Raw genomic sequence first — 22,475 nt, 5'->3', positions numbered from 1 at the left:
GTGACCATTTTGAAAATCCTGTTTTTGTTAATCCTCCTGAATAAAAAGTAATAGTTTATTTGGTGTTTTTTTTTGTACGAGACCTTGAATGAGTTTTATTTCCAGCTTTCCAGAACATCATTTGCAAGAGGTATTCCCCCAGAATTCTTATAATATCTAGTTGTTCGTAATGATGACATGCAGCATTCATTCAGTATGCCTGAAACAGTGGCCATCTTGAAAATCTCGTTAGCACTATTTCTCCTGAATGAACGGTCAAACCAATATGGGTTTTTTTACCGAAAGACCTCATGATGTCTTGTTGGTCATAAATGAAAATGGTGCCAGTGTGACTTCTAATATGACTACCACAATGACCATCTTTAGAATCTTGTTATCACGAATTGTCGTAGCTTGCTGGTCATATCAACATTGTGTTTTCTCCAGAAAGCTTCTTAAGATGACTAGTTCGTACTGAAAAGAAATGGTACCAGTCTGCGCCATCCACGCATAATTACGAGGCGATGTTGCATCTCATTGGCTGAGCTGGTGAACATTCCCAATCAGATTTGTTCATATTTCTAATCAGATTTGGTATGTAAGCTTGTATCTGATGAGTTCGATTATGAGCGAGATCACGTAAATTAATAAGGATCAAGCTTAAACAGATGGTGGCAATTTAACCCACATCATTCTGGTCACGAGTCCAAAGCCTCAATCACTGAGTCGCCACGGATCCCTTTGGTGGCGATCTAAATGGTTTACAAGTTACGAACACCAGGGGTTGACCCTAAGGGTTAACTAAAGGTCAAATCCATGAATCCATGCTGCCTGTATAGATTATGTCTCCTTGAAATCCAAGTAATTGTGTATTCGTGGGCTATGGTATGGTTATATATATATATATATATATATATATATATATATATATATATATATATATATATATATATATATATAATAATAATAATAATAATAATAAACATCAACATAATAGATCAGGAGTGCACAACCTTTTTCGACCAAGGGCCAGATTGCATTTTGTAAGACCACTCAATGGCCGCAAACACGACGCGACATGTTCTATACAACAACGACTTGTTAAACGAAATTAACGTTAATAAATGTTGTAATAAACTACTGCTTGACATGAAGGTTTGATATAATTTTAGTATTAATAGCCCAATCGATTTCTAATTTCTTTAATATAATTACTGTTCACGGGCCAGATTTCTGTGTTGTTTTAATTTGCCCTGAGGGCCGGACAGAACACGTTCGCTGGCCGGATCCGATCCGCGGGTTGTGCACCCCAGTAATAGACAATGCAGCAGCAGTGTGCTCCAAGCGTTTATTTCCTCACTACAGTTTTAAAATGTTTGCAAATTTGCAAGTCACTAGCTGGCATGTTAACTGCAAAGGTGCTCTAGTTTATTATTAAATTCATTTCAGCTTCCAGGGGTAGCTAGTTGGAAATGTCGTATTCGTAATCAGAGGGTCTTAGGTTCGATACCTGCCCAGTCACAGTCCTAGAATTTAGCATAATTTCTTCATAGCCAGAATGTTTAGTAAATTGTTCTCCTGCTAAATCTTCGCTATAGTATTCGCACACCTTCTCAATTGTTTGTACTCCACTATCGATTTAAAAAAAAGAGAAGCATCAAGTATAACGAAAAATACTCAACATTTAGTACTTTTCATTCATCAATTTATAATTTATAGCCTGTCTTCCACCAGGGATGGCTTCCAGAATAGTCAGTTTCAATAAAAACGGTGTCTTCTGCGTCTAATATTTGAATGTCTAGTTTTAATATTTCTAAAACAAATTGAAGAAATAAAAACGAGAAAATCTTGCTTAAATATGTTCAAATAGATTAACTCCAAAATTTAATAAATGATTGAGATTATCCAAGACTGTGAACTACATCACATCTATTGCTTGAAAACATAGACTCGCCCATGCACATATGGCGACCGCATTACTAAGAAAATCCCGTTTGATTCTAAACAACAATAAGCTGACTTTGTTTGGCATCCCATGGCGACAATCAGATTAGAAATTATAAATTGATGGATGAAAAATAACTAAATTTTGTACATTTTTTTATATCCTTGATGCCGTTTGACTTTTAAATCGGGGGGGGGGGGGGTTACAAACAAATGGGAAAATTTGTGAATACTATAGTCCTTCCCACAAAACAAGGTCAGACACATTTTGAGATTACCTATCCATTTGGCTTTCGAAATTATGAGAACTACTAGTCCGGCAGAAAATTTATAAGCTTGGGAGTAGCGGACTTCCGTTAGTTCCCAGTCCTCAGTCTGATCAGCTGCTTGGTGTGTCTTTGGGAAAGGCACATGCGTGGTAGCTTCCATTTCGTCCCGGGTGGCCGAGTGGTCAGAGGCACTCACCTTTTCAGATCACTGACATCTCGCCTCAGTCCGCGTGGGTTCCAGTCTCAGCTCGGTCAAGATGGAAATGTTAGAAAGCTTGCCAGCAGCTTCCCTTGGGTCGGTGTTTTTTCCCGGGGAGATCCCCCCTTTTTTTTTCCTCCAGCCAATATACTGGTTGCCATGTATAGCCTATCCTGTGCTGAAAATGGCGTTGAACCCATAACAACCACAACAGCAGCATTTCGTCAGCATGGTGTAAACAATAATATGCTATGAGTGTCGTTAAACAACAATAACAGCAACAACAACAACAACAGCAATAAACTATCCAAACTATTATATTGATAATGATTGGACAAATTGTTTTGAAATGAATAAATTCCACTGAAGTGTTTTAGTATGCATAGTATTGATTGAATACGTTGTAATGAAAAAAAGAGTGCGGTCTTAAAAATGATTTTCGAAATTTGATAATGAAAAATTATGTTGTTTATAAAGCCGAGGATATGGAGTTCAGTGCCTTCCCCAATGACACATTGAGGCAGTCTACCTGGGCGGGTATTGAACCAACGAACCTTTTATTACAAGCCCGACGCTCAACTGAGCTATATGCCTCATCTCCTTCATGAAAAATGTGGACACCCCCCCCCCCCCGTAATAAATAATTCCTGTTCAAACTTGATTCGCTAATATAATTAAATTTTGTGCCCATTACATCCATGAGATGCTACATTTTCCTTATTCAGCTGTGTCGGGGCAAAAGTTAGAGCACCAATCCTCACTCTTGCCGTGCCCTTAAGCCACTTTTCAAAATAATAATAATAATAATAATAATAATAATAATAATAATTAAGTACAAGTTACAGTATATAAATACAAGACCATTCTTTCATTTCGAGGGAAAAGATCATTTGTGTCGACACATTAAGGCTGACGTTATATGAATACAGTACCATGCTTTTACTTTGAGGGATGGTTCATTGGTGTCAATACATTAAGACTGATCAACAGGTTCTTGTTATTTCTGAGGTCAACGATACCCATTAGTGGTGCTTTGAGGTATTGTATGTACATACATGCAGTTATGTGGTCATTGTGGTGAATATTTGTTGTCAAAAAAGGAAATTATCCTAGACTTTATTGGTGTGGCTGTAGTAAATTGTCCGCGACTTTATTGGTGTGTCTGTAGTAAATTGTCCCAGACTTTATTGGTGTGTCTGTAGTAAATTGTCCTAGACTTTATTGGTGTGTCTGTAGTAAATTGTCCTAGACTTTATTGGTGTGTCTGTAGTAAATTGTCCTAGACTTTATTGGTGTGTCTGTAGCAAATTGTCCTAGACTTTATTGGTGTGTCTGTAGTAAATTGTCCTAGACTTTATTGGTGTGTCTGTAGTAAATTGTCCTAGACTTTATTGGTGTGTCTGTAGTAAATTATCCTAGACTTTATTTGTGTCTGTAGTAAATTGTCCTAGACTTTATTGGTGTGTCTGTAGTAGAGTGTTGTATGATGGATAGGCAGATTGCTGTATAAAACTGAATATGTTTTTGTAATGTTTTCCACACAACACCACACCTTTCTGGAATATGTTTTTGTAATGTTTTCCACACAACACTACACCTTTCTGGAATATGTTTTTGTAATGTTTTCCACACAACACCACACCTTGCTGAAATATGTTTTTGTAATGTTTACCACACAACACTACACCTTGCTGAAAGAAGTTTTTGTAATGTTTACCACACAACACTAAACCTTACTGAAAGATGTTTTTGTAATGTTTACTACACAACACTGCACTTTTGTGCAAGATGTTTTTGTAATGTTTACAACAAAATACCACACCTTTTTGCAATTTTCCAGATCACACAGTGTGTGTGTGTGTGTGTTATTTTGGATTTTTAACTTGACTAGGAGGAAAAATATCAGTCATATCGCTACGATGTCCACGTTTATAGCGATGTCTAGCACTGGGGCATCATTCTGCAGACAAGTAGCATGATGTCCCACCAAGTCACATTATCCTGACACCAAGCCGAATAGTCCTAACACTAACCTCTTAATGCTGAAAGCCTAGCTAGGCAGCTGCTGGTACCATTTTTAAAAGTCTTTGATATAACTCGGCCGGGGTTCGAACTCGCGACCACCCGCATCTGAGGCGGACGCTTATACCGCTTAGGCCACCGGAACGGTCATATATTTTTGTTCATATATACTGTGTATTTCATACAAAGTCCTGATTTTAGCTAGCTTTGTTTGAAATGAATTTAAATATACACCTGCCTAGCATGGACTGAGGTCACAACGTTTCCTCAATAATTTATTTTATTGCTTGTAGAGGACACAATATTTTATCTCAAATTAAACCTAACTTATTGAAGGACCGCTCCGGTGGCCTAGTGGTTAGAGCGTCCGCCTCGGATGCGGGAGGTCGTGGGTTCGATCCCCGGCCGAGTCATACCAAAGACTTACAAAAACGGTACTTACAGCTGCCTCGCTTGGCGCTCAGCATTAAGAGGTTAGTGTTAGGACTGGTCGGCCCGGTGTCAGGATAATGTGACTGGGTGGGACATCATGCTACATGTCTGCGGCATGATGCCCCAGTGCTAGACATCACTATAAACTGCCACATTGCAGACATCGTAGCGATATGACTGAAAAATTGTTAAAGCTACGTTAAAAATCCAAATCACACACACACACACACACACACACACACACTTATTGAAGTCTTAGATGCGTGCCTTTCCATTTTTCGACTACAGTTCGCTTATAAGACGAGTCCAACTGCAAACTGTACAAACCCAGATCTGTTGTCTCCTTACCAAATACTTTTTTAAGAGGTCAGTTCTTACGCTAATTCTTATAAATGGATGAATAACATAAAGAGCACTGATAACTGTTGGGAGACCTGGCCTCCTATACTTTGAATGTATTAATAATCAAAAAGGAACTAAACGCATGATAACAGAAACTTAAAAAGACTTTTAAATACAGGTAACCTTACCTACCAAGTGGAAATATGCCATTGTTTAAAAGAAGACCTAAATATAGAAAGTTACTTGTTACTGTTACCTAAGAATCAGTATTTGCCATTGATAAAGTTCAGGACTTTCAATCACTGACTCCCCGCTGAAATCGGTCGTTGCGACAATACACCGTTTGAGGAAAGAAAATGTAATCATTATGATACAAATGACAACGGGAACAAATGCTATGATTTATTTATTTGTCCAAAATATCACAAAAAGGGGTATGTTTTAAAACCGTTCTATTACCTTTGGAAAGTTACAAGCCTTATTTGCCACCAAAAATAGCAAAATTCTCAAAGATCTTACAAAATTTATTACCGTAATAGTTAAACAATTTCATAAACTTTCTGCTATCTGGAGAAGCTTATATGTATGTATGTATGTATGTATGTATGTATAGGGGCCCCGAGTGGCCGAGTGGTCTAAAGCGCTCTCCGTTACGGATCACTGCCATCTCACCTCTGTCTGCGTAGGTTCGAGTCTCGGATTCAGCCAATGTGGGTATGTGAGAAAGCTTGCCAGTAGCTTCTCGTGGGTCGGTGTTCTTTCCGGGGTTTTCCCGGGTTCTTCCTCCAACATTAATACTGGCCGCCATGTATAGCCTATCGTGTGCTGAAAAATGGCGTTAAACCCTACAACAACAACAACAATATATATATATATATATATATATATATATATATATATATATATATATATATATATATATATATATATATATATATATATATATCTTGTCTTGGCATCCGTCCGTCTACGAGAGACGATGGCATAGCTCCAAAGTACGCTTTTGCTTATCCTTCTTTTTAGCTCTCTTTTCAGCTTGCTTTATTGTTCTCTTTTCCTCTGCGTTTTGGACTCCCTGCCTGACAGCTAGACGCCAGCTGGAACGGTTGTTTGCACAGCTCTCCCAGTCGTTGACATTGATGTTTGCTGTCTTCATATCCTTCTTGCAAACATCTTTGTAGCGCAGATGTGGTCGTCCAGTTGGTCGTGCACCTTCTGCTAACTCCCCATATAACAGGTCCTTGGGAATGCGACCTGGGTCCATTCTCTTGACATGGCCGAGCCAGCGAAGGCGCCTCTCGCTGAGTATGGAGAACATGCTGTTCATGTTGGCGCGTTCTAGAACCTCTGTGTTGGGTACTTTGTCCTGCCACTGGATGTGCAGAATGCGCCGCAGACATCTCAGGTGGAAGCTGTTGAGTTTCCTCTCGTGTCTTGCATAGGTGGTCCATGTTTCGCTGCTGTAGAGAAGTGAGCTGAGCACGCACGCTTGGTAGACACGCAGTTTGGTCTTCTCTGTGAGGTTGGGGTTGTTCCAGACCCTCTGGTTAAGTCTGGCCATCACTGCTGCTGCCTTGGCAATCCTGCCGCCCACCTCAGAATCAATGGAGAGTGAGCTGGAGATGTTAGACCCGAGGTATGTGAAGTTCTCGACAACTTCCAAATTGTACCCATCGATGGAGACAGAGGGAGGGGAGTCTGTGTCCTGTGCCATGACATTTGTTTTCTTCAAACTGATCGTCAGTCCAAATTCATTACATGCATGGGAGAGGCAGCATACCAGCTGCTGAAGTCCATCTTCCGTGTGTGATGTCAAGGCTGCATCGTCGGCAAAGAGCAATTCACGGATGAGTACCTCTGTGACTTTAGTCTTAGCACGGAGACGGGCGATGTTGAACAGCTTGCCGTCAGCCCTGGTATGGATGTACACTCCCTCGCTGCAGTCCTTGAATGCGTACTGGAGAAGCATGGAGAAGAAGATGGCAAAGAGCGTCGGTGCAAGGACACAGCCTTGTTTGACTCCGCTAACGACTGGGAATGCTTCAGATGTTGCGCCATTGAAGCACACTGTGCTGTGCATGTTCTCGTGGAACGACATAATGACAGCAAGCAGACGTGGGGGGGCAGCCGATCTTCTGCAGGAGTCTGAAGAGTCCACTCCGACTAACCATGTCAAACGCCTTCGTCAGGTCTATGAAGGCAATGTAGAGGGGCATCCGCTGATCGCGACACTTCTCCTGCAGCTGACGTAGTGAGAAGATCATGTCTACAGTTGACCTGCCGGCTCGAAATCCACACTGGGATTTTGGGTAGACGCGGGAGGCTAGGATCTGCAAGCGTGCCAAGGCAACACGGGCGAAGGCCTTTCCGACGATGCTGAGGAGGGAGATGCCCCGATAGTTGTTGCAGTCGCTACGGTCTCCTTTGTTTTTGTACAAAGTGACGATGTTGGCATCACGCATGTCCTGTGGGATGTATCCCTGTTCCCAGCAAAGGCAGAGGAGTGTGTGTAGGGGCTGGAGCAGTGCTGGTTTTCCGCTCTTGAGGACTTCAGGCGGAATGCCGTCGCTTCCAGGAGCCTTCCCACAGGCAAGGCAATCGATGGCTTTTCCGAGCTCTTCCAGGGTGGGCTGTGTGTCTAGCTCCTCCATGACAGGCAGGTCTGGAATGGCGTCCAGGGCAGTTCCAGTGACATTGTTTTGGGTTGCATATAGCTCAAGATAGTGCTCAACCCATCGCTGCAGTTGTTTCCCCTGGTCTGTGATGACTTCGCCCGTCTTGGACTTGAGGGGGGCGATCTTGTAGCTGGGGGGGCCTGTCGCTTTTTTGATACCCTCATACATTCCTCTTGTATCCCCGGTGTCAGCAGCTGTCTGTATACTGTTGCAAAGGTTCAGCCAGTAGGTGTTGGCACAGCGGCGGGCGGTCTTCTGGGCGTTATTCCTTGCAATCCTGAGGGCTTGTAGTGTTCTGGGGCTAGGTGCAGCCTTGTATGCCAGAAGGGCTTTCCTCTTTGCCTCAGTCACGGGCTCCATCTCCTCCCAGTTTGCCTCATACCAGTCGACATTCTTTCGCTCCCTCTTCCCGTAAGCTGTGATGGCTGATTTGTACACAGAGTCACGGATATGGGACCACTTGGAATCAATGGTGTCATCAGGTGTCACTTTGGTGAGGGCTTCCTTCAGTTTGCTGATGAACTGCTGTGTTTTCTCTGGGTTGCTTGCACAGTAGGTGTTGATACGTGGGTGACCCTTCTTCTTGGCGTGGTGCAGCTTCTTGGGTAATATTCGCACCTTGCTGGCCACGAGGGAATGGTCCGTGTCACAATCGGCACTGTGGTAGCTGCGGGTAAGGAGGACACTGGCCAGTTCTGCACGCCTGGTGATGACGAGGTCTAGCTGGTGCCAGTGGCGTGAACGTGGGTGTCTCCACGACACCTGGTGGATCTCCTTGCATTTGAAGAAAGTGTTTGTCACACATAGGCTGTGGGAGCAGCACATCTCCAGCAGTCGCTGACCATTCTCGTTGATCTTGCCCCTTCCGTAAAAGCCGAGACAGGTGGACCAGGCCTCATGGTCAGCTCCCACTCTAGCATTGAAGTCTCCTAGTAAGTAAAGGCTTTCATTGTTGGGGATACTGGATATTGCCTGATCCAGAGCCTCATAAAACTTGTCTTTCTCCTCGTAGGTGGAGTAGAGGGTTGGGGCGTACACACTGAAGATGTTGACCGGGCCTAAGGATGTTGACAGCCGGAGGGCAAGGATTCTCTCAGTACCTGATGATGGAGGTTCAATGAAGGCGATTAGCGTGTTCTTGACGGCAAAGCCTACACCATGCTGCCTAGGTTCATCCAAGGGCTTCCCCTGCCAAAAGAATGTGTAATCGGCTTCCCTGATGGTGCCGCTGTCAGCCAGTCGGGTCTCCTGGAGGCAGGCAATGTCGATGTTCAGTCGGGAGAGTTCTCTGTCAATGACGGCAGTCTTCCGTGCATCGTCGATCTGCTGTAGGTCAGTGGTCAATCCAGGACACATGGTCCTGATGTTCCAGGTTGCAAAACGAAGAGTTGGAGTCTTTTTATTTCTTCTTTTAGTCTTTCCTGGTGCAGAGTTTTGTGGCCCACTTGTCGAGATGGTTCTCTAAGCTCCACGCACCCAGTGAAGCAGGCAGGCCATGGCGGGCAGCACCTTACTGACTGGGGGCTGCCCAGCTTGAGGCGGGCGGTAGCTGTCCAGTGAGACCTGATGATCTCTCCCACCGTCAGAAGTAACCCCTGGCGCCAAGCTCTACGCCAATCGAGCTTTGACTTAGAACCGGTAAACTGCTACTTCTCGTGTTGTGCCGACGCCGTACGACGACGCTGGAGTGTCCTCTCCAGTGGAGCTATGAAGCCTGGGCAGGGTGGTATGGAGAATCAGCTGTTGCCCATGCAGCAGATCCCCCCTCTCCACGCAGCTGGTGTGCCCAAGGGAACGACGAATGCCGATACAGCTTGGCACCAACGGCATCGCAGGAGTTGCCGGAATGACATTGAAGTCAATGTCATACCGCCTTAGGGACTCCATCTCCGGATTTTCTGTCGGGGTTTACTCCCTTAGCCTTTCCCATGAGTGGGTATAGCCACAAGGCAGCAGAGGTTTGGAATCGGAGTTTTCCTTCTCCTAGATGAGCTACCATCCAAGGTTTACGAGTCCCATCTACCCGAAGCAACTGGTTTTAAGGCGCCAGTGGGCCGCCTTCACCCCTTCTCCTGTTAGTAGAAAACATGGTCTGCCGGGCTTCAAATCTAAGCCACTCGCGAAGGCCAGGAGCTGGATTTTAGTTGACAGAGGCAGTAAGAGACGCAGGCCGTATGGGGCATTTTGGAGGATTGGGGCGCTTGTCTCCCACTCCCACCCCGGGCAATGTCAACCTTAGACCATATATATATATATATATATATATATATATATATATATATATATATATATATATATATATATATATATATATATATATATATTCTGTCTCAACTATCGTACACATCAAGAGAGATATTGTGATGTGCGAAAACAATGTTATATTCATATACCCAAATGATGTCACAAACATCCGAATGTTTACTCTTTCTTTGATTGTAAAAGTTGACCCATGATGAGTTTTATCCCCATATGTTAGTTACGTCGCCTTACAATGTTGTAGCAGTTGTGGCATTCTCATATGCCGCCTATGTGTGGCCTTTGATTTATTTTCGGTAGTAAGAATTTTGTTATGTTCAGTATTCAGTAGAACAAACAATGTAGACCCTGATGTGCAAGCGCATTATGCTACGGCAGATCGGGATCTTGGTTGTTTGCAGTTTGACGCGACTTAAAAGCGAGTATGGACGGTATTAACATTTTATAGAATCACGTAGCGTATAGAGTTAAAAAAAATATACAATCCTTAAGAAGATTTTTTAAAATTAAAAACTGAGTATCGGACAATAACACACAATATACGTGTACATGTTGAGATATAATTTTGTTTTTACAAGAGCCTTCTCCATACAGAGGGCACATGTCTTACCTTGGAAAAATGTGTCGTGCCTCAAGAATTTTGTTTATATTCTCAGAAATGTATACAGGTTGTACAGGTGTTTAGAACCAGTGGAATATCTTTGTACATGTGTTAGGCATCCATGCAGTATCATGAATTGTACTCGTGTTAGAACCAGTGGAATATATTTGTACATGCGTTAGGCATCCATGCAATATCATGAATTGTACTGGTGTTAGGACCAGTGGAATATCATTGATTGCATTGGTGTTAGGAATCAATAAAATATCGCTGTTTGTATATGTTAATAAGCAGTGGAATATCATGGATTGCGTCATCATGCTACGGATAAATATGCAGGGGAAAGTACTTATTTGTGTGTGCTAGACAGGAGGATACTTCACGATAGAAGTGATAAGTACTCAACTACAGTCAAACCTGCCATAAGTGTCCCCTCTAGCAATCACCGGCCTAATAATAACCTTTATTAAAGAAAACAATGAAATTTCCGCGAACTGTGTAACCTTGGCCTTGGCATTATATCTAGTATAAACATTTGTGATATTATTGCGATGATATAATAAAAAAAAATGTTGCTAAAACGCAGCCCCCCTCCAAAAAACCCCCCAACAAAATAAACATTGACGTCAACGTTTTGCTGACAAATAAAACCTACTTACCAAACACTACAATACAGGTATGTTGACTGTTTTAAATGTCTGTTTTCGTTCATTTGCAATATCCGCGACACTCCCCTAAAAAAAAAAAAAAAAATGTAAATGAACGATTTTAACACTTTTGTCACGGTGGGTTTTGGATTATTAGCATAATAACCTGTTTCGAACCTAAAAATATGTTCCCAAAACACGCTGACCGATCCCATATAAAAAGGCGTGATCTTATATACCAGTTGTTTACACGACAGTGTATAGTATAATACCAAGAAATTGCCCCCCCCCCCCCTTTCCGGAATGAGCACATAAATAACAATAGAAAAAATGGTGGATGTTGTTTTCTAACACGTTTCTTTTATGGAATAATTCATAAGTTAGCCCAATGCATGACCTCAGCTTTAATATTATATATTATGATAAGCTTGGTAAGTATCGCCATTTTCTTTTATATATACGTGTGGGTCAGGATGGCAGTCTGCAAAGGACTTGAAAATTTTGAACAGATCTGAAGGGTATGTTGAATGAAGAAAAAAAAAATAAACAAAAGCAAATGCGAAAAAATAATAGGCAAACTCATTAGCGCTTTTTTTAAAACAATGATTTTGAAGAAAAAATGCTGAAAAACATGAAAGTAATGAAACGGATCTCAGATCCAATCTATTTGCTGCTGAATTTTATTTTTAGGTCTTTAAACATTGGATGCGATATGAAACATTTTTCAGAATTTCATTGATGAGGAATCTTTACCTGGATTCCAAAACAAGATAAACTCGAGATTTATATTTCAAACACGGATTTGGAGACAAGTCGCACTGCTAAATGTTGATAACTAGGTTGCTACATGGTCGGATGCTTCTCTATTGTTTGTCACTGACCGAAGAGTTTTATGAACGGGAGAGTTATTGGTGTCAGTGCAAACATTTTGTGTGACCTAATGCACTGTTTTTCAAGAAAACCATAAATTTGGTCTTCTCTATTTTAATAGACTGACAAAGTTTTTGATTTTCTTAAATGGGACCTTGTTTAAATACATCATATATATATATATATATATATATATATATATATATATATATATATATATATATATATATATAATACTGTAACAGTTTGTAGTATTGGATACTCCATTTTTCACTGGTTCAGTGTATTTTGCAAGAAATAAGACTTGTCATTAATAACGAAGACTTATCTCCATCTATTCGTTGCGAGAGAGTTTGTAACCATGGAGAACCTTTTGCAACCTACTTATTTATAATAGGAATTCGGCTTCATGCAACGGGCCTTACAAAGAATACAAGTAATACGTGCGTTCTTTTATCATGAAAACAAATTTAAATTAGGGAAGTATGCTTTCCTATTATTAGCTGATTTTCTGTTGTCCTTCAAGATAGCCATGCGGATTTTTTTAATGACTTTGCCTTGGTATATGGTCCGTACAGTACTGTTTTTTTATATTAAATGCTGTTTAGATTGTAAATTTAAACTATTATAAATGAACTAAAAGGTCCAGAATTTGATATTAATTGGTTATATAACTGAGGGTTGACTTCTTTTGGAACTTTGAATTATATATATTCTGGTCGTTGGAGGAAATAAACAACCTGATTACCTGGTGGAAAAGTAATTTGTGTTTAAGTCATTGGTTTTGCCTAAATTCATTCATTTTTTTCCCCTTCTCAACCAAATCGTCCATCCGATATAGAATATGAACTGAATAAATAATTGTTGCCCATTTCTCAAAGATGTAGTGAAGTGGAAAAGGAATGCAGTGAGGTTTATTTTGAACGTGGAAACAGTTTTCATGTACTTTACGACAACACATCATGTCATAGGGTTTAAAAAAAAAACAATACTTTATAAAGACATGATAAGAACTAAAATACAAATGGTAAACGTGAAATTTGGTCCAGTCAGAATGTGCTGTTGGTGCAGATAAATGGACCATCCCTTTCGTTTGGGCTAAATTTTACACAAACTTCACAAACTCATTAGCATTAATTTTAGATTTATTCATAGAAACAGCACGAAATGGTTAATGAAAAAAACAAAAAACACACAACAAAACATTTAAGTGACCACAATATATGCTCCGTTTGTGAGGGAGGGAATAGAAAATGTTAAGTATTTATTCTATGACTCAAGTTATTGAACGGTTTTGGAGATTATTTGTGGAATGGATTCAAACTTATCACCTGAGTTTCAGAATTACACATGTTTGTTATTTTGTAAAAAGGAAATAACAATTATGCTAAGCTTATTAATTATTTTTTAATTTGGCTAAACCAAATACAATTCATGTTTGCTGTCTTTTGAAATTCCCAGTCAACTTATTTTTAAGAGCCTATCAGATAAATCGTTACAGCTCCGTGTTATGGAGACTTTTCGTCGTTGTCGTTGGTAACGATATGTTCCGAATGACACGTCACTTTTAAAACTTGTAAAGTTGTGATTGGTTGTTGTTGTTGTTGTTGTTCTAGCGTTTAACGCCGTTTTTCAGCACAAGATAGGCCATACATGGCGGCCAGTATAACTGGTGGAGGAAGAACCCTGGAAAATCCAGGGAAGAACAACCGACCCACGAGAAGCTACTGGCAGGCTTTCCCACGTACCCACGCTAGCCGAGCCTTGGACTCGAACCCACGCAGACAGAGGTGAGATGGCAGTGATCCGGAACGGTGAGCGCTTTAGACCACTCGGCCACTCGGGGGCCGTTTGTGATTTGGTTGGTGAACTAGAAGGTCTACTGAACATGACCTCTTATTGCGGTCCATCAGATCACGACGTAGGACTCGGGAGATATGATTTTAATCAGATTGGGGTGGTGGTGTATATTAAGCTGTTTCACGCATATATATATATATATATATATATATATATATATATATATATATATATATATATATATATGCAATGGAAAGAATATCTCATTTTAAGAAAAGATAAATTTTAATACCACCTAGGTTTTCTGTGTTTGCGTCTGTGTCTTTAAGAAAGCAGAAATACGTAACGGTGACTATACGAAATAATCTGAGTTAATCCCATGTACTGCGCATGTGGTGATTTAGGGGAGTAGAAAATCTGACAAGTGTTGATAAATAAAAAAGAACACATTTTTGATTATACTTTTAAACATTACTTTGCATACGTCTTCTGTAGCCATTACACGTGAGAAATTGTATTTTTTAAAAATTCTTTTTAATTTACATTGTATTGTGCTCTCTCTCTCTCTCTCTCTCTCTCTCTATAGATAGATAGATAGATAGATAGATATAGTTTTGTAATAAGAGAGCGTTATTGATACTACAGATGATAAATATGATTGACGGGGAATACAAAGGGTAATATCTTGAAGTCCACTTAGTATGTAAGCATTAAAGTCCCACGATATTGAATAATTTTGTTGAATAGCGAAAAATAACATAGTTCGTGTAACTCACGATCGATGAATCTGCTATAACAAACAGTTGATCTAGTCCATCTTAAGTGTAAATAGGAAGTATGCAAATAATTTATAAAGAAATTCACCGTTACAAGCCAGAGGCAAATCCCCGCTACGCTCTATCGAGTCTGTCTTCTACTTTGTACACATACATCGAATAATGTAGGACTTGTTTGTTAAGGGTTATGTGTCAGTCTCTGTCATTGCGCCATGTATTTTGGCCATGTGACTTCAAATGAACACAAAAGGAACTAGACATTATAATTTATTCTGACACGAGTACATAAATTACATTGTTGTATGTACAGTAAATCTAAATAGTTAATTAAATAATTTATTAACATTTTTCAAAACCTTACAGAATACTGACTTAGTCGAAAACGATCAAGACATTGTTTTGAAGTTTTCCCATAAACATATAGTTGAAAAGTTACTCATTCATAACGTCGGTGACCATTATGATTTGGAAACTTTAAATAGATGAGCAGTATGGTATGAACTGGGAGAACAACTGTGCTTTGTGCTCTCATCATATCTATTAAGCTTGTTTCAAAGGTAGTTTAAATGGTTCTCTCGATTTTATCATATTCCGGTTAAAGTTTTAGAAACTAGCAAAACAAAATGCATGTTTACGTGGCATTTGATTCAATATTGGTGCCTATTTGTAATTAGACTATTGTAATCTATGTGCTCTTATCAGTGACAATTAATTACAGTTCATAGTTTCTGCTGCGTTTATTGAAAGTCATATGGCCAAAATAAACGTTGCAATGTCCAGAAAAGGCACATCAATCTTGACCATGGCTCACCTAAAAGTTGGATCACATGACCCTGTGTTTACAATATTGATATTCATGACTCAGTACACTCAAGTGGGATTTCTCCACTGACGATTTAGAACAATTTGGGGACAATCGCGAATAACATCTAAAGAAGTCTCGACCTTGTTTGTTTTTCATGAATAATTATTCTGTTGCCTCATAACATTTTAATTTGGGGGGGGGGGAGATTCAACTGAAAGGGAACTATTACATTAGAAAGAAATCCTGACAATCAGTATTTGTGTACTGACTTGAAGTGGTTAGATCACTAACACATATAAATAGATACATAATCAGAAAATATCTTCAATATTACGAAGAAATCCTGACAATCAATATTTGTCTACTGACTTAATGTGGATAGATCAGTCACACGCGCGCGCGCGCACACACACCAACACATAAATCAATTCTAGCATATATAATTAGGGGTGATCGCAGAAAGGGGGGGGGGGAGCATGTAGTAGTCAGTTACGTTTACTAATGTATACCGAAAAACGTATACAGTTGCAGGATTAAAACCTGTGGAGGCCATTAGGAAGTCGAAGTCTTGGGGACCCACTCGCAAATTATCTCCCAATATGTTTTATTAATATTATTTTGATCCGTTGTCGCGGGGCCCATATGGCCCGTGCCTACTCTGCCTGTTTGATAATCCGGCACTGCACTTTTAGAGATTAAATTTACCATTTTCCCCTGTGTACGGGCCCCCATATATGTAATAATTAATAACAAGAATATTATATATGTTGTGTGTTATAATTGTATCAAGGGTCTGCACTATAAAAATTAGAATACGTGTAATTACCGAATAACAGTGTCTTAATTGTAAACCACTAAGGTAGTGTAAAAAGAATACGCTGTCCTTAGCGAGGTAAAATGGTGTTCAGATGAGGCATTATGCCCGGATGTACGGTGCTTACTGCTATTTTGTTTATGTATGTTTATTTGATTTAATTATATCTGATGTAATATATATTTATTTCAGTTATATTGTCAGTTTTTTATTTTATTTTTCATTACATGATATTGTAATGTAAATTTATTCACTAGAGATGATACTTTTTTCAGAAAATAGTTTGACCTTGACTGTTAGTTTATAAACACCAGATGTTGATCTAAATCCTGACCTTGTTTCAAAATTTATGGCAGCCACGTAAACAAGTTCTGTCTTTATTTTAAAATGATTGGTTGTTGTCGAGTAATGATGGGACTTCGTGCTTAAGATATAAACAATTTGTTTTATTTTTTATTTCTTAGAATAAAATTATTGGTTTTCGTCAGGTCACACTGGGTGTACGTGATCTTTAATAAGTATCTAGTTTCTATGAGCTTCAAGAACATGATCACTTGACCCCCTGGTTACGTTTAGAAGACGTTATAATCTATGTTTTGGAGAATTATTCTCAGTAAAAACTGGGCATTTATACTGGAAGTTGTATATTGTGCAGTCTGGGTATATTTCAATTTACTTGGATTGGAATTATTTCAAATTACTTGGATTCAAAAGGATTAATTCTGTTATTTTACTGGAAAATACGTGTGCTGATGTAAAATTGTTGAACAAGGACAGTTTTAAAAAAAAAAAAAAATGTATTCAGCAATCAGAAACCGGAGTGATCTTGTTTCTTCAAGGAACTGTAGAATTCAACTCTACAGATTGCAGCATACGTCATCGTCTTCCATCTTGGATTTTTCATCTGGATTCGAACTTGAAATCAGTAGAACATTTGTTTTTAGGACTACTAAAATTTTATTCTTGGATTATTCTTGGATTATTTTTGGATTTGATTCTATAAAACCGTAGGTTGATTTTGTTTCATTTTTACATACTTTTTCCCAGGGAAATAAATTATTGTATTTTTTTAAAGCTTGTTGTTTTCAATCTTGTGTTACTGTTTATTCGAGCCTAAACACGTGATATAAGATATGATAAAATAAATTTCTACCCACTATTATCCTAGTTTTACTACTACTACTACTACTACTATTTGCTGAGGATAATTCATTTGGTTCAGAATCAGCAAATCATACGTGTAGTCATGGAAAAATAGAATATTACAACTATAAATACAGCGTGTATATACAAATAAAACTATTACTAGTGTCTGATGCACTCACTTGTAATTATAAAGTATACACACACACACACACACACACACATTAAATTAAACAACGTAAGATATACATGTAGGAAGATGGGAAAGTAATAAAGACATCGAAGAATTAACTCAGTCGACCAATTGTTGTGACATCATTGAGACATGGTTTCGAACTTACGCTAAAGGCAGTAAATGGAATGATTGTATGGACAAAGGCATTGCTAATAAGTCTAAGCTGTGAAACGATTTGTACCATCTCAACTAACGTTATTCAGATAACTTGGTAGGTGATTGAAGGATTAGAAAAAGGTTTTAACGAATCTAAATAACTTAGTAAAGTAGACGATTTAAAGATAAGTAAGGGGTTATATTTTATACATATTGACTTAAGTACACATCTACTGTGGATTATCCATAAAAATAATAGTTGAAGAGTCCATTACTTACAGTTTATTTAATTCCATTAACAAAGCGGAATGCATACATTTATAACCACAACCAATTATCGTATCCGTACTAAGTGGAAATAATAATGGTGTTAGTACATGGTTTAGAGTGTTACAAATTAATGACTGTACTATTATAGCGGATAGTAAATGCTTGCAAGAGAACTTTTTTGTTGTTGAAATAATTAATTAGCGTTTATTATAAGTTAACAAATGAGCGAGCTCCTCAAACACATACCCGGGAGTTATAGAACATAAAGCTATACATATATTTTGTTGATTATACATCGTGAGTGAATATAGTTAGACTATTTCAGTGTTATTTGTAAGGAAAATGTTATAGCATATTCTTTTTACATTAGGCAAATGAATAGTTAGCACATTTGTTTCCACGCTAGTCTAATGAGTAGTCAGCAAATTGTTTCCACATTAGGTTAACTAATAGTTAGCAAATTGTTTCCACATTAGTATAATGAATAGTTAGCGATTGTTTCCACATTAGAATAATTCATAGTTAGCAGATTGTTTCCACATTAGATTAATTAATAGCAAATTGTTTCCACATTAGTCTAATGAATAGCTAGCAGGCTGTTCCAGTATTAGGCAAATGAATAGTTAACATATTGTTTCCACAGTAGGGAAATAAATACGCGCCTCGCGGCTTGTATTATTTCAAATAGTTTAGAAGATTCTTTCCATATTAGTCTAACGAATAGCTTGCAGATTGTTTCCGCATTAGGCTAATGAATAGCTAGCAAAGTGTTCCAATATTTGGCAAATTAATAGTTAGCAGATTGATTCCACAGCAGGCAAATGAATGCGCGCCTCACGGCTTGTATTATATCAAAATAATCTTTCATAGGGCGATATGTTAGTTTGAGGAGTATGAAATGAACGCATATAAATGGCAAAAAATGTAACGGAAGGATAAAACTGTTATATACGTTTCTAAGATCTTATGGTGTTTCGCTACTAGTGCAGATTAAAGGCCGGCAGGAGCAGTACCCACTTATAAACTATGAGTGTGCATAACGACAACAGTTATGGTGCAGATTAAGCGTAAGCAAAAGCTGTACCCATAAATACACAATTATTGAGTGTGCAAAGCTACCAAAGTTGTAATTTGACCGATACTGGCGAATATGTTTATGATTCTTGAGGTGAAGCTAGTAGCGTACAAACGGGGTGGGGTGGGGGAGGGATGACGTACAGGGCGCCAGAGGTCTTGGGGCAGCAAAACCTCAGTCGTCCGAGGTCTTGGGGCGCCAAAATCCCTTTGGGCCATCATCGTCGTCCCAGGCGACATTTACCCTTGGTACGCCACTGGGTGAAACTCAACAAAATTTAACGTTTTAAGAAACCAACAATGTGTCAAGTTAGGACGTCGAGGACACACACACACACACACACACAGAGGCATACAATTTGTACCCGGGGTTCAGTCCAGGGATGTGAGTAGAATAGGGAAAACGGGAAGTATGTGACGACCCTGCACCTGGCCTCGTGTTTATACCGAAGGACATGAGTACTATATGGAGAATGCAGCGCCGGATTAGGGCCTTCCATGGCCATAAGCACTGAAATATTATTGTGCCCCCTTCCCACAAAATGTGAAACTCCCCCAAAAAATATTAAAGATAACATGTGGTAAAATACAAGTGTTGCCATCATTCCTAATCAAAATACTTGTACATGCAGGTCGAAATGGTTTCGCATAATTCATTCAAATTTATCATCAACAATTAATTTGAATTCTGGTGCCCCTGTTGGGCTGGTGTCCTAAGCACGTGCTTAGTGTGCTTAATGGGTAATCTGACACTCGGAGAATGGGAAGTATGTGATGACCCAGTACTTGTCCCAAATGGTTCTACCCAAGGATTTGATTGGTTTGGTGGGGGGGGGGGGGAAGGGGGTAACACAGTTTTTCAGCATACATGGCTGCCAGTATATTTCGTGGAGGAAGAACCCGGGAAAAGGACAAGTTGCAGTTGGGTATATGAATGGTGCTTCCAACATTCTAAGTACAAACTAGCACAAGTTTATAGTCGTACTGCATAGCTTATACGGAAAACTCAGACAAAAGTTGAAAATGTTTGTCCTAAACTTTAGTCTATGACAACTTCAACAAATATTTTCTTACCGTTCATCAGACAGCCTTATTTATGACCATGGTATAGTACAGCCGCTATTATTCGATTTTATATTGCTTTTCAGTAGATATCCGAGTAAAGGATGAAATAGGAAATTCGTAGTTTACATTTCTTAGCACAACAGTTAATACATATAAAATTACGGATCAAAGCACTGAATGTCAGTAGTAAATGGGGCCACCCTAGCGTCAAGTGGGACTTACCATGCAAAGGGTTTTTAGGGACAAACATAGACATACAGAAACAAACAAATACACATCCAAACACACAGAAAAGAGGACAGAAATATTCTTAAGAAAGACACAGATAGAATAGAGACTCTAAAAAGAAAAGTCTGTTGTATGGGTTCAAAACATTTATTCAAGTATATACATGGGCTCTCTAGCCTGTGCTTTGGTCTAAGCACTATCCATTTAATCCATAAACATTTGGACATAAAACAAACCTATTTACGAGTTGTTTAATTACTGACTCTAGTAAACTAATGTTTAAAATTAACGTTCACGCCTTTCTAAAATCACTTCATACGCAACAAATTTACATTAAAAGTTCGTTTATAAGAAAAAGCTAAAACAAAACAAGTAACAAACAATCAAATAAGAGAAAGTTCATGTTTGTCTCTCTATCCATCACACACGTTGTTAAAAATCTGGTCAGCTACCACTTCTGTCCCAGCATAGATGTTTCCCATCACGTACTCCCTTTCAGTCGTAAATCTGCTGTTACGTCCATCGTGCTAGGTACACTTATCGGTAAGCAGATCAAGAGCAGTCATCGTCTTCTTCCCATGGAGGTACAACATATGCCATATGAATAGTCACTTTTCCATTGGTGATGTCAAAGTTTTCTCTCATCGACTGCACGTCTTCAATAGCCCTCAAAAGTTTGGAAGAAGTTATTTCTGCAGGTGTGCTAAATCCGAGACATACAGGCGAGTTCAAATTGTCGTGATACATAGATGGGCTCAAACGACCTCGATCTTTGACTTGGCAATGACATTTGAGTTCCTCTAACAGTGAGTCAAGTAGATCCGTAATGAAACCTGATACTTTCTCGGCTGGAACGTCATACGCGAAGTCTTTAAATTTCACCGTGTAGGTGTAAGTTGTCGTTCTAAATTTTCTCGAGGTCGCTGTCTGAGTCATTTGGATGCTAAAATACTCCTTTAGGTCTATTGAATCCTTTCCCTTTTTGAACGCACTTTGCTCTGATGATATGGTGGTGAAAGAGGTCAATGATGTTTGTTCCTTCTCTGTTTTCTTCTGTGTAGAGTTATTCATCTTTCTCGTCGCTTGTCCTCGCAATGAAGTGTCGTTCTTGGAAGTTGTCTCTTTTTATATGCTGACCAATATCGTTGTGACCGTACGGCAACGTAAAGTGATTGGGAAGTCTCACTCGCTTCTGGTACACGATTTGATAGACTTTTTCCAGGGATCGACTGACGATTTGGTGAGTGGGTAAACGTACAATCTTGTTCGGTTGGTGAGTGGTCACTTTAAAGTTTCCATCCTCTCCAGATTGCAAGGCTTCTTTCAATACCCCAAAGTTGACCACTCGACTGGTACGATAATTCAGAGTCAGTCCTTTCACTTTGCACTCCGTGTGCACTTCTCCCTGTTTGTCCCGGTATTGGTAGCCGTAATTTTTAGGACCGCATCTCGCGAAACTTAGAATCTTGTCGTCGGGGTGTTCGTCTGTCCAGGCTCCTAAACGGTCTCCTTCGATGTTAGGGTGTTGCTGACCCGGTCGATCGATGCAACTGTCCGTGTCAAAGTACAGGACACGATCCCCTAGCAGTTCTGAGGCTTCGTACAATTTTAAGCGAGCATAGGCTGTCACATAAGCCGCAATGATGACATTTCCAAATGCATCGGCTTGTACAAAGTTCAGATCTTCTTCGTAATTGACTAAGATCAAATCCTCACGAACGACGTCCACGTGTTTCATGAATTTGGTTTCATCGTGAATCATCTGGAAGTAGCGGGAAGGTTCTGTCAAATACTTTGTCTTGGGTAAACACGGTCGTTGTGCCATTTTACCCCACCAGCAATTTAACATCACTTTGACAAACGATCGCCTGCCTTCGTTTTTCTCGATGTGGTCTAAAGAGATGCCTTCTTGTGCCCAGTATTTCTCTTT

At 39.4% G+C, this 22,475-nt stretch overlaps 1 protein-coding gene across 4 annotated transcripts in view; it reads left to right on the top strand.

The window, feature by feature from the left end:
• Positions 1-11,443: 11,443 nt before the first annotated feature.
• The window catches only part of LOC149802992 (UBX domain-containing protein 8-like), an 86,555-nt gene continuing 75,523 nt past the window's right edge, over positions 11,444-22,475 (top strand). For 2 of the 4 annotated variants that reach the window (XM_089952535.1, XM_089952534.1), the window contains exon 1: positions 11,444-11,800. In XM_089952535.1, the coding sequence (XP_089808661.1) occupies positions 11,758-11,800 (43 nt within the window). In that variant the 5' untranslated portion in view covers positions 11,444-11,757. The other 2 variants (XM_089952537.1, XM_089952536.1) reach the window with 2 other exon arrangements.

The sequence above is a fragment of the Sinohyriopsis cumingii genome, chromosome 3, assembly GCF_028554795.1.
Source record: "Sinohyriopsis cumingii isolate HCF-2022 chromosome 3, ASM2855479v2, whole genome shotgun sequence".
Taxonomy (NCBI): domain Eukaryota; kingdom Metazoa; phylum Mollusca; class Bivalvia; order Unionida; family Unionidae; genus Sinohyriopsis; species Sinohyriopsis cumingii.
The sequence above is the reverse complement of the archived record's forward strand: the minus strand, read 5'-3'. Positions and strand labels throughout refer to the sequence as shown.